A 13,589-nucleotide genomic window follows, 5' to 3' on the forward strand; every position below is an offset into this window, starting at 1 on the left:
GAACACTGACAAGCATCTAAACTTGTGTGGTAAGTAAGCACTTCCTCTGCATTATAACTTTACACAGAGCACATGCGATCACAGTAATTAGAGTAAAATGTCGGCGATTCAAAACGGCAGATTCAACAAACCGCATATTATATGCGGATAGAGCTCCGTAATTAAATATATATTTTTATCCATGTGCGAGCTATAGAGATGAGCAGCTCTGTGAAACAGCCAATCATTAATATTCATGAAGCTTCCAAATAAGGCAATAACAGAGCATTTCATTCTAGGGACAAATCCTAGGGTTGTAAATGGACCTGTAAAACCAGAGATTTTTTGCCCTTTCCTATGCCAATAAACCTTTTATGTAGATGTCAGAGAACAATTTAAAATATTGTATAAATGCATTCTATGGCACCTTTAAGGAGTAAAAGCAAAAATAAAATAAAAAAGGTCGTGGAAATTCAGCTTTTTAGTCAGTGAAAGTCAGAGAAAGGGCATAGTTCACCCAAAAATGAAAACTTACCCTAAGGACATCTAAGATGTAGATGTTGTTTCTTCATCTGAACTGATTTGTGGAAATTGAGCCTTAGGCTGATGATAAACTTTTAGAGCAATGTTCCCGTCAGCAGCCAACCAGGTGAGACACAGGGCCCACGACCTAAATTCTACGATCTAAATTATTCAGGTAGAAATTTGTTGAATGTTCCCATTCTCAATGGAAAAGTGCCCAAGCAACATTGATCAAAAAAAGTTGCCCGGTGTATCATCAGCCTTACATCACTTGCTCACCAATGGATCCTCTGCAGTGAATGGGTGCCATCAGAACATCTGATCAAAACATCACAATAATCCACAAGTAATCCACAGGACTCTAGTCCATCAATTAACGTCTTGTGAAGAGAAAAGGTGTGTTTGTAAGCAGTAAATCCATCAAGACATTTTTAACTTAAAACTTTTTTTTTTTTTCGGCTAAAATATCAGGGCCTGAAAATCTTAAAAATAATAGGCGTTTTCTAAATTTAGGACTCTTAAATTTTTGCTCTAAGAGTATTTCACAAAGCGTTTTAGCTCTAAAACTAGCTCCTAAATCTGTGAATTGTCAGGAGTAGTGAAGAGGACTCCTAAGTCACTAAGAGCAAATCCCAACTATCCTAAAATGGCTGTTGCCGGCAATCTGCCTCGGAACTTAACATTTTTAGAAACACTGCATTTATTTGCACACGTTTTCTCATGCAACTTTTTTGGTTTTGGAGGTTATCCCAACTCCAAATTTTCCTTTGATTATTTCCTTGTTTTCATTAACAAGAGTCCGAAATTTTTGTATTTTTAGTTTTTTTCGTATTCGTCATCCTTTCCTATCAAAATGCTTTCTACGGTTGCGAAAACGCAGAAAATCACACCTGATCTGAGCCTGAGGCAGTGTGTAAACATGATTGACACAACATAAGGTCACATTTATTTTTTTAACATGCAAAAATTTCGGACTCAGTGTGCAATGACCTTTAGCCTGCATTTTAAAATCTTTATTTGAATGTGGCAACTTTTTTTTTACTTTATTTGAATATTGCAACATATCACGTTCTACGATATTTCTATGAACAAATCTCTGACAGAGACTCCTCCCCTATCAGCCAATCACTGTGGTCAACAAGGTCAACCCCGCAAGCCCACAAGGTCAACCCCGCCCTTACTCTTAGTTTAAGACTTCTCTCTATTCCTTAATAAAAGTTTATCTTAGCAGCTTGGTTAATAGGTTTTAAGAGAAAACTCTTAGCTAAAAACTTTTACTGCTATTTAGAAAAAGTCTTAGTGGTAAGATCAAATGTTTTGTGAATACGGGCCCAGACCTCTATCCATAATATTGTTTTCTCCAGTGAAAAAGTCAGAATCAAGAAAGAAATATACACAGATCAAGCACTGTTTACAAGCCAAAACAGTTCTAAAGAAATACAGTCAAGCCCGAAATTATTCATACCTTTGGCTAATTCTGACTAAAAGTTACTTTTATTCAACCAGCAAGTTTTTTTTTTTTTTTTTTTGATTAGAAATGACACAGACGTCTCCCAAAAGATAAGACGATGTACAAGAGACATCATTGTGGAAAAAAATATTATTCATCTTTTATTCACATTTGAACAAAATGTGGCATATCCAAAATTATTCATAACCTTCTCAATAATCAATAGAAAAGCCTTTATTGGCTATTACAGCAATCAAACGTTTCCTATAATTGCTGACCAGCTTTTTTGCATGTCTCCGGTATTTTTGCCCATTCATTTTTAGCAATGAGCTCCAACTCTTTCAGGTTGGAGGGTCTACTTACCATCACCCTGATCTTTAGCTCCCTCCACAGATTCTCAATTGGATTTAAGTCAGGACTCTGGCTGGGCCACTGCAAAACGTTAATGTTTTTGTCTGCTAACCATTTCTTTTGCTGTGGTTCCTACCACTATGTTTGACAGTGGGGATGGTGTTCTTAGGGTTGAAGGCTTCTCCTTTGTTAGGCCAAATGAAGGCTACATCACTGTGGCCAAACAATTCAATTTTTGTTTCATCTGGCCATAAAACAGAAGACCAGAAGTCGTCTTCTTTGTCCAGATGATGTCCTTTTGTGTGCCTTATCTGGAGAAGTGGTGTCCTCCTTGGTCTGCATCTGCAGAACCCAGTGGTGTGCAGTGTCCGTTGGACTGTCTGCCTTGAGATGTTGCCACCAGCAGAGTCCAGATTCATCAGGATGGCCTTGGTGGTGATCCTTGGATTCTTTTTTTTTTACCTCTCTCACTATCCTCCTGGCCAGCACAGGTGTCACTTTTGGCTTCCGACCACGTCCTCTGAGATTTTTCACAGTGCGGAACGTCTTGTATTTTTTAATAATACTTTGCACTGTAGCCACTGGAACTTCAAAACATTTAGATATGGTCTTATAGCCCTTTCCTGACTTGTGAGCAGCCACAATGTCTTTGTCTTAGCCATGACTGTCCACAAACCAACAGCAGAGAGCTTCTGTTTTTCACCTGTTGAGTTGATTAAAACAGCTGTTCCCAATGAATCAGGGTAATTAGGATGTTTTAGAACAGCTTGGACTATTTGGGATGGTATAGAACTTTGGATTTTACCATGGACGGTGATATATTTTTTTCCACAATAATGTCTCTTGTACATCGTCTTATCTTTGGCAGAAGCCTGTGTCATTTCTGGTAAAAAAAAAAAAAAAAAAAACTTGCTGGTTGAATAAAAGTAACTTTAACTTAGAATTTGCCAGGGGTATGAATAATTTCTGGCTTGACTGTATGTATGGTTTTTGATGTGAGTGGACAACAGGGGATGGACTTTCCACTGGAGGAAGCTTTATTATGGATTATTTTAGCCTGTAACAATGTTTTAAAGTTAATATGCCATAATGACGGATTTCTTTCATTTCACAAGTTCACATGTTAATGGATGGACTGTGATGATTTTATCAGCTGTTTGGACTCTCATTCTGACAGCACCCATTCACTGCAGAGGATCTGCATTGGTGAGCAAATGATGTAAATCTAAATTTCTCCAAATCTGATGAAGAAACAAACTCATCTACATCTTGGATAGCCTTAGAATGAGTACATTTTCAGCAAATGTTCACCGGCGCTTCCCTATTTGAAGCTTTTTGTACAAACACGAGTGACCTTTTATTAAATAGTAAAGACCAGCATGAACAATCTTTCTGGCATCTTCTGTTCAATTCAAAACTCAAAATTCACACTGCAATGACTGACCAATCAGAATCAAGTAACAAAATGACAGAACCATATAATTTCCTCAGTGCAGCAGCATACTATAGATTTACATAGCTTTAGCACAGCGTATGATTTGCAAATGACTCATACCAGCATGAGGGAAGGACGAGGAGGGGATGAAGAACCCTCATCTGCAGTCCAGTTCAGCTACACCTCGCTCCATTTTTACAAATTTAATTCCATCTCCATTTAAGTTTCAAGGAGTCATGCTTTAAATTTTCACTTCATCTCCCTTTATCATTCCATCAGAACAAAAGAACTATTCCACTTGCTGAAACAATTTGATTCACCTGCAAGATCCTTTTTTAAAATATGTATGTAGGCCGGCAGTCTTTCTCTTTGGCAGGTCATTCGAAATCATCCACAAAATTCCTATCATCTCTCGCTCTTTCTCTGGCACGTAAAAAATCAATCCGAACGTGGCACCTTTTCAAGTGCTCCTCATTTTAGAGAAAAACACTTGCTTTAGGGAGGGAAAAAAAATATAAAGGAGTACATTCAGACGTCTGATACCAGTGTTCATGCTACTGATGGTTATAATCTACTACAGTACATTTGTTCTTTTCTGAAGGAAATGTGCTGTTTGCCATGCAAAACTCCACGCCACAATGCTCGAATGTTGTGAGAGGTTGCTATGGCATTGTGTTGCAGTTGCTAAGGTGTTTCGCTTTGTTGCTAGGTAGTTATTTACTGTTCCCAAGTCAAAAGAGCCAATTTCAGGTCTCAATGATGTGGTTCGCGTCCCTCCTTCAATAGCAAACATCTCTAATTTGAATGCATTCGCCGTGATAGCAACATCTTTTGACTTACACCAAAATAAATGCTCATTTAGATCATAATTACAATAAAACCTTTTATTATAATCTCTTAATGAAACTGCTTTACTGTAATACAGTGTGAGTTTGCTCACAAATGCAGCTGAAAGGGTGCTTAGTGCCATCTAGTGGAAAGAGATTTGCATTACAAAAACATTTAATGGCGACAACAGAGGGCTGTAAACTAAATCTGCTTTTTTATGTTTTACTTTTGCATGCAAAGTCACATTCATGTAGGAGTAATCATGTGGGATGAGTTCAACTGAGCTGTAAACTCCAGTCTCATAATAACATGGTGCGTGTGTGTCCTCAAACAGCTAATTGCCTGTAATTTGAGCATTTATTGAAAGCTTTTTATTGCCTCGCATTGACCTATAGTAGTTTATAAACTACTGTGCTTGGCTGTTTCTAAAGTCGCATGTGTCTTGTGTGCATCCAATGGATTTGTGATTGCATGGCAAACTTGAAATGGTTATTGTGTATCCGGCCTTGCAAAGTAGTTACATGCAAGTAATTCTCACAGAATGATAAAAGACATTTAATTTAATAGCTGTTACTAATCATTTTGAATTCAGTTTCAGGTCATTCAGACTGAAGAGAGAAGGATTTGTCTTGGATATTTCATACCCTTTGTATTTCCCAACAGCATTCCTTGTCTTGTTGCCTCACATGCTGGTCATAAGTCCCAGCATCGTCCCACTGGAGTCCAGCTGTTTCTTCGGACTGTCCGTTTGTTCCAGGAACCAACCGTGTCACAGTCCATTACTGCAGGAACATTCATTTAAAAGGGCTTTTTCATTGATTCAGAACATTTTAGATGCATCAACGTCAGACGTCAGAGCTTCAAGGGCAGAGGAAGAAACTCACTACAAAATGGAAACATGAGGTGCTGAGAAATGGGCAGCGTTTTTATGAGCAATGAGGGAGGTTTGGGCTATTGTGCAGATAAAACAAAGACACCAACGAGAACTGAAAGAGAAGGAGAAGTGGAAGTTGTGAAAGACTCTTCTGAAATAGCAGCGCTAGAACACTGGACCGTTTGGAAGAAATAAATCTCAGGAAACATGCAGACCACTATGGAAGACTTTGAATCGGAGGATGGAGATGTTCAAGATTTGGGACCTCAAATTGGCGGCCTGGTGGTTCAGATCCTGGAGACGATGGTAGTGCTGCTGGTGCGGGCCAGACAGAAGCTTCTGGAAATGGCAATTCTGATCTGTGTGATTCTGCTGGTTTTCTGGGTGGCTTTATTCCTCTACGGCAGTTTCTATTATTCCTTTATGCCCACAGCCAATTTCATCACACCTGTCTACTTCTTCTACAGGTGAGATGTTTATAGGTACCCAGCAGAATACATTACATTACTATTTTCTTAATCATTTTTTTTTTAACACATTTTTTTTGTCCCATTCACAAAATCTTTATTCATGACCTCAAAAAATGATATGCATTAAACATAAAAATATATTCACTACCAGTCAAAAATATATGAACAGTAAGATTTTTAAGCCTGCATTTATTTGATCCAAAGTACAGCAAATCGTGGTATAGTGTATAATGTTACAAAAGCATTTTATTTCAGATAAATGCTGATCTTTGGATCTTTCTCTTCATCAAAGAATCCTGAAAAAAGTGTACTCAGCTGTTTTAAATATTGATAATAGTAATAAGAACAACAATAAATGTTTCTTAAACAGCAAATCAGCACATTCGAATGATTTCTGAAGCGTCATGTGACACTGAAGACTCGAGTAAGGATAAAAATATTTTTTTGATCGCAGAAATTAATTACATTTTAATATATATTCAAATAGAAAACAGTTATTTTGAATAGTAAAAATATTTCAGAATTTTACTGTTTTTACTGTACTTTGGATCATAATAAGACTTTAAAAAAACATGAAAAAATCTTACTGTTCAAAAACTTTTGACTGGTAGTGTATGTTTTTTTTAAATTGTCTTTTGTAAGTTGTTTTAGAAAAAAGTGTATGCTAAGTAAATAAATGTTAATGTAATAATTTATGCAATTATGTTTCAAATAAGACCCTAATAATTTCACATATCTGACTTAAGAGAAACCCAGAGATCTCAATGTAAAAACATGCCCATATACTATGCTATATATTTTATAATTCAACAGGTTTCATGTATCATATGTGTCTATTTTTATTGCCATTTTTATTTGAACCTGTAAATCTGACATGACAATATAGTCAGAAAAATCTGATTTTAATAGATAAGTTTATAGAACATCTTTTCTTTTTTTTAAGTATTTATTTTAAATGTAAGACTTTCATGGCTCTTATAGTATTATGTAGTGGAGTTCCGGCCCAAACTGAGCAAAATATGCAATTTGGTTGAGTTGCTGATATTTTTATGGACAAAATGTAAGATGAAATTCTGATAGTTTGTAATGTAAATCAATGAGATCTTTATTAACAGTAAAGCAGACTACTCGCATATTGTAGATATTATTTGTTACTCTCAAATGTCTTAGTAAGATTATATTTAAGTGCTTAGTTTTATTATTTAGATTTTTTAATCATTTTAAGCGCTGTAGCTTTTCTTGTAGGGAAAACATATAATGAAATGAAGTACAATGATGATTGAGAGATGAACAATTAAAAATTCCTCAAAAGTCTGATGGATTATATTTGATCTGATGGACTTTTCCTAACATTTTAGAATTATACTAAATGGCCTTTTACTTGCTATATCAACCAGACGAAAGAAGGCACGTAGTAGATTGTGTACAACAGTTTTTTCAGCAACGCTTTGATCATGTTGATAATTCGATTTATTTAATTTGATAATAATACAGTTGAACTGAGAATATTTTCTAAAACACACTACCTACTCAGACAGTTACAGGCTGTAAAATACTGTGACTAATATCATGGAATCAGACTACATTCATCAGAGGTTTGTGATAGTTCTCATCCGCTTGTTCATGCTGAATGTGTTTCTGACCAGCAGGACTGATTGTCCATCTCCTCATCACTCTGTGTGTTCTTTCCCTGTGGCTAATGTCTCTTTACTGAAAAATGGAAAACATCAGGTGACTATTCTTGATCTTATCCTTGCTAAGTTTTTTCATTTTAACTGAACTTCTTTCAAAGTTCTTTCAAACTTGCAATGTTTGTGGTTATCTTTTATTGCTGAGTTTATTATCCACCTTTTTCTTCAACGCGTACGCAAGCTTATGGTTGAGACGTCCGGTTCATTAGCTGCTATAGAGAAATAACCAGAAGAATAACAACGTGCAGTAAACAGTAAAACTGTTTGCAATTCAAACCAGTGTGTTTATAATTAAGATAATACATTAAAATAATATGGTAAAACACAATATGAATATGAAGCAGAAAAGCAAGCTATTTCGAACAGTTAGAAATGAGACCAAAAGCCAAACCCATAAAATTTACAAATGGTCGCACCCACTCTTACATAAATAAAAAGGTGGATAGTATGTAAAACTGTCTACAGTATGCTATAAGTGTTTTGAATATCTATTAAATTTTTGATGGTCTGATCAAATTTTAAAAAAGATGTTACAAATCAAGGTTGAGCACAAGTTGCACACTGCACATACTGTACAGTCAACAGAATATTTGTGTATACATAAGGGATATTTGCATACTATTCACAGTGCACATTGTTTCAGAGTGTATTATTGTAAGTGTACCCATGCTCTTTCCTGCCTACTACAGGTAATGACCTACGGTCAGCCTTATCAGATCTCACTAGAGCTGGAAATGCCCGAGTCTCCATCCAATCAGGATCTGGGAATGTTCCTAGTGAAAATGACTCCCTATTCCGAAGCTGGTCAGATTGTTGACACATCAGCACGTTCTGTAAGTACACGACTAAGACGGATACAAAGAAAAAGCATTTTGTTAAAGGGATAGTTCGCCCAAAAATTTAAATTCTGTCATTAATTACTCACCCTTATGTTGTTCCAAACCCATAAGACCTTCATTCTTTTTCAGAACACAAATTAAACTAGTAGTTGTACATTGTAAAATGTACAGATAATGTACTCACCCCCTTGTCCAAGATGTTCATGTCTTTTTTTCTTTAGTTGCAAAGAAATTAAGTTTTTTTGAGGAAAACATTTCAGGATTTTTCTCCATATAATGGATATGTATGGTACCCTCAAATTTGAACTTCCAAAATTCAGTTTAAATGCAGCTTCAAACGGCTCTAAACGATCCCAGCCGAGGAAGAAGGGTCTTATCTAGCGAAACGATTGGTTATTTTCAAAACAAATTGAAAATGTATATACTTTTTAAACTCAAATGCTTGTCTTGTCTCGTCTTCGTGATGTGCATGCGTAGTCTGTGTAATCCAGGTCAATACAGTTAGGGTATGCCGAAAAACTCCCACCGCGTTTTCTTCTTTGAATTCAAAATCGCTCGACATAGCTGTTTTACCTTTTTTTTAACACTGGGTCAGTTCTTCTGCAGCGATGTAGGGCAATTTCAAAAAATGAGGTTAAAAAGTATAGAATTTGTCATTTTGTTTGGAAATTGACAGATCATTTCGCTAGTTAAGTCCCTCGGCTGGGATCATTTAGAGTCGTTTAAAGCTGCATTTAAACTGCATTTTGGAAGTTCAAACTTGGGGGCACCATTGAAGTCCACTATTTGGAGATAATTCCTGAAATGTTATCCTCAAGAAACATAATTTCTTATGGACTGAGGAAAGAAAGACATGAACATCTTGGATGACGAGGATGAGTAAATTATCTGTACATTTTTGTTCTGGAAGTGAACTACTCCTTTAAGATATTTTTTGATGAAATCCAAGAGCTTTCTGATCCTGCATAGACAGCAATGCAACTACCATGTTCAAGGCCCAAAACTGTAGTAAGGACATCAATAAAATAGTCCATGTGTTGTCAGTGGTTCAACCTTAATTTTATGAAGCTGCGAGAATACTTTTTGTGCACAAAAAAAGACTTTATTCAACAATCTCTTCTCTTCTGTGTCAGTATTCGAACACAAGTTTACAGGAGTATCGACGCACGTGTGTGACACAGGAGCCGGCGTTGTGTAAAAAAAAAGTCGTTATTTTTGTTTTCACTGCACACAAAAAGTATTCTCATAGCTTCATAAAATTAAGGCTGAACCATAGATGTCACATGGACATTTTTTCCCCTTTTTCATATGACAGGACAGTGGAGACTGATAGGAAATTGTTGGGTGGAGAGGTGGGATCGGCAAAGGTCCATGGGTCAGGTTTTGAACCCAGATGCAGATACAGTTGTGCTATATGTCAGTGCGCTTACCACTAAGCTATAGGCACTGACACATGGACTATTTTAACAATATCTTTTCAACCTTTCTGGGCCTTGAATGTGACAGTTGCATTGCTGTCCATGCAGGATCAGAAAGCTCTCGGATGTCATCAAAAATATCTTAATTTGTGTTCAGAAGATGAACAAAGGTCTTACAGGTTTGGAACAACATGAGGGTGAGTAATTAATGGCAGAATTGTAATTTCTGGGTGGACAATCTCTTTTAAAGTGTACATCAAATGTTCGCTTTTTAATAGATTACACTCAATATCTGAAATGGAAAATTTTTAACCAGTCAAATTTATTTTAATGCTTAACTTAAAATGAATAGTTCACACAAAAATTCACATTTCTGCAAGCATATGCTCAGCTGTACTTTTATTATTCATATCAAATAGCTTCAGGAGACTTGGAATGTAGCACACAAGTCATTTTATGGTGCTTTTCCATACAGAAGCAAGTCACACTTTCAGACTAACTATCCTATTAAGTAACTCTTGCAAATTGTAGGTTCACAGAGGCGAGCTTTGTTATCTTTCTGAACCCGTTTAGAACATTTTGTTTTCACAGTGCAGCTGTTGTATCTTGTCAGATGAACTCCCATTCTTTCTCGCTCTCTCTCTCTCGCTCTCTCTCTCTATCTCTCTCAGGCAATGCTCCATTATCGCTCCTCTCTTCTTCAGGCTCTGGGCACAGTGGTCTTCTCCCCCATGCTGTTAACAGGAGCGTCGGAGCAGAAGCAGTCAGTCATAGTGGAGCTGTACTCTGAATTTAAAGATGATCCTGTGAGTGCTGATTCTGAACACCCTAGCAACCTCATAGCAACACACTAAAACCACTCAGAACACCTTAGCAACTGCATAGAAACTCTATAAAACCACTCAAAACTCCTTTAGCAGCCTCATCTACAGTATATAAGCATTTAAACTAAATTTTGGAGCTCAGTTAGCATAATTGTCTCTCTTTTCTCTATTCAGTACAAACCTACTATTGGAGCCATCATTGAGATCCATTCCCAGCGTATTCAGATCTACAAAGCTCATCTCTACATCTTCGCTCACTTCACAGGCATCAGGTTTGTGTGTTCCTGTCTTTTTGCTGTTGTTGCTTAAAGGGTTAGTTCTGCCAAAAATAAAAATTCGGCCATTAATTACTCATCCTCATGTCGTTCCAAACCTGTAAGACCTTCATCGTTGGAACACAAATTAAAATATTTTTGATGAAATCCAAGAGCTTTCTGATCCTGCATAGACAGCAACGCAACTGACACGTTCAAGGCCCAGAAAGGTAGTAAGGACATCAATAAAATAGTTCTTGTGACATCAGTGGTTCAACCTTCATTTAATGAAGCTACAGTGTCCTTACTAACTTTCTAGGCCTTGAACATGGTCAGAAAGCTCTCAGATTTAATCAAAAATATCTTAATTTGTGTTCTGAAGATAAATGAAGATGAATGAGGGTGACTAATTAATGACAGAATTTTCATTTTTGAGTGAACTGTCCCTTAATAAGGTATTTACATTTTTCCATATTTGTTACTTGAAATATGTGCTCTGTGTTTGAGATAATCAGCCCATTCAAACATTCATCAAACTGATGGATCTCTTTACAAATCTCTCTGATCTGAGCAGGTATCTGCTGTATCACTTTCCCCTGATATCAGCAGTGATCGGGGTGATGAGTAACTTCACTTTCCTCAGTATGATCGTCGTTCTCAGCTACCTCCAGTTTAATCTAGGCCATTGCAGGACTCCTGGAAAGGTGTGCTACTCTAAAATTAAGCATTTAATATTCAATATACAAGACACTGGCCAAAGACATACTCTACGGAAGTACACAAATGCAGATGTGAATACTTGTAAATGTGTACTGTAATGCATTTATCATTAATGAGGCATTTCAAACCTCAGTACTTAAGTACAAATATATTGAAGCTTGTTTCTGCCACAGGATAAAAAATAAATAAGATAATTGTGACTTTTATCTCATAATGCAGATTTTTGTTCTCATAATTCAGAATTTATATCTCACAATTCCGACTTTTTTATATAAACTCAGAATTGCCAGATGGTAACTCACAAGTCAGAATTGTGAAATACAATCTCATTATGACAACTTACAATGATATTTTTATTCTGTGGCACTAACAAAAAAATGAATTTCAAGATGTAAACTCAAAATTGCTGAATTGTGAAAAAAATGTCATTTTTATTTTTTCATTCTGTGGTGGAAACAAGTGTCCATACAAATGTTTGTACCAGTAAGATGTGTTATTGTTTAGGCTTTGTCTTATGAATTACACTAACACATTTTTGGGTCTACTGTGTGAAATCTAACTTGTGTATTTGCGTTCACATACTTGCATACAGTATGCTTTAGTCATTCTAGTTTTAAAATAGTGGCTTTGTGTTTCTTCTGCGGTATAATTTTTCATACAGTGTTTTCCTTGTTTCAGGCTGTTACGCAACTAGAGGAAAATAATGAACCACATGACCTGAATCATCAGTCTGAACCCCAGGATGAAGACAAGGCACCAGGTGAAGTCTGGTTTATTCACTAAAAATTTCAAACCAATTGCAACCGGTGAAGTAATATAAAGGGTAAAATTTGAAAATTACTGATAATTTTGGAAAAATAAAAATGAACATAAATAGTTAACCCAAAAAGTGAAAATGCACTTTAAAATCAAAATCATGGAAACAAGGTGGCAAGTAAATGACAGAATTCTCATTTTTGGATTAGCTACCCCTTTAACCACTTGCTAAACTATAGCTTTTTTTCTTGATTTGCATGTATCATATTTCTTTATACAGCCACTACAACACACATGTTGGAACCCCCCATTATTACAGAAAATGTCGACACATTAGAGTGCAATTCAGTGGAAGTGGAAGATTCCATTTCAGACATGGGGGTGGAGGAGAGTGACGATGACTCCAGAGAGCTTGCTGAAGATGAACTCACCTGTGATCCTGGGGATGGTGAAGTGTTTCTGAGGCGCAGGCATTTATCACAGGGCACATTACAGTCATCTGAAGCGTTAACAGACGACATAGATAAAACTTACTACCGGATTGGTATCTGTTCAAGCTGCTAGAGAGGAAATGGAGCTGTCTGCTAAATGAGAGTAAAGGTTATGAAAAGCAAAGGCCACTTGCTGGATTTCATAGATTTGGTAATAATGTCCTTGTTTTAAAAATATGAACATCATGCTAGTCCTAATCATCATTTGTATTCTTATTATTGTAAAAGTATGTTACTGTCTCCCAAGTATTGACATAACCTATATATCCGAAACTGACCTTTGTAGTCATTGTTATTATTATCATTATATTCCACAACACTGAAAACAGTGAGACTGTGCCAATAAATAGCCAAAGGGGGAGAATGTCATTTGTTTGTGGTTATGTCTGGAAAATAGCATTATTCATTTGCATTCATTTACATGTATTCCATTTTTCAAAACGTAGAGACTACTATAGAAAAAAACACTTGTGTTAAGAATGAGCTGTAATTTTAATGTATAATTATGATTAAAATAAAAAATAAATAAAAAAAATGAAATACTTAAAGTTGATGTCAAAATTTTATATCCCCCTTTCAGATTCTGCAAAATGTTCATTATTTTACCAAAATTAGAGGGATCATACAAAATGCATATTATTGGTTATTTAGTACTGACCTGAATAAGATATTTCACTTAAAAGACAT

The 13,589-nt window shown here is 36.1% G+C and overlaps 1 protein-coding gene across 2 annotated transcripts; it reads left to right on the forward strand.

Moving 5' to 3' along the window:
• The first annotated feature begins 5,214 nt into the window (after nucleotides 1–5,214).
• On the forward strand, nucleotides 5,215–13,266 carry bscl2l (BSCL2 lipid droplet biogenesis associated, seipin, like). 2 transcript variants are annotated; one of them, XM_073820694.1, is made up of 8 exons: nucleotides 5,215–5,906; nucleotides 7,559–7,640; nucleotides 8,290–8,433; nucleotides 10,562–10,663; nucleotides 10,856–10,953; nucleotides 11,510–11,639; nucleotides 12,334–12,415; nucleotides 12,692–13,266. In XM_073820694.1, the coding sequence occupies exons 1-8, from the start codon at nucleotides 5,647–5,649 to the stop codon at nucleotides 12,973–12,975; spliced, it is 1,182 nt and encodes a 393-aa protein (XP_073676795.1). In that variant the 5' UTR covers nucleotides 5,215–5,646; the 3' UTR covers nucleotides 12,976–13,266. The 2 variants fall into 2 exon arrangements, with proteins under 2 accessions (XP_073676795.1, XP_073676794.1); XM_073820693.1 differs by having other exon boundaries at nucleotides 5,219–5,906; nucleotides 10,529–10,663.
• Nucleotides 13,267–13,589: the final 323 nt, after the last annotated feature.

This window comes from Garra rufa, chromosome 16 (genome assembly GCF_049309525.1).
Source record: "Garra rufa chromosome 16, GarRuf1.0, whole genome shotgun sequence".
Lineage (NCBI taxonomy): Eukaryota > Metazoa > Chordata > Actinopteri > Cypriniformes > Cyprinidae > Garra > Garra rufa.

Coding starts and splice junctions, on each gene's coding strand:
- bscl2l (XM_073820693.1), top strand. CDS start 5,647: ATGCAGACCACTATGGAAGACTTTGAATCGGAGGATGGAGATGTTCAA. Junction 7,641..8,289: donor TGAAAAATGGAAAACATCAG/GTGACTATTCTT, acceptor TGCCTACTACAG/GTAATGACCTACGGTCAGCC. Junction 12,416..12,691: donor GGATGAAGACAAGGCACCAG/GTGAAGTCTGGT, acceptor TTCTTTATACAG/CCACTACAACACACATGTTG.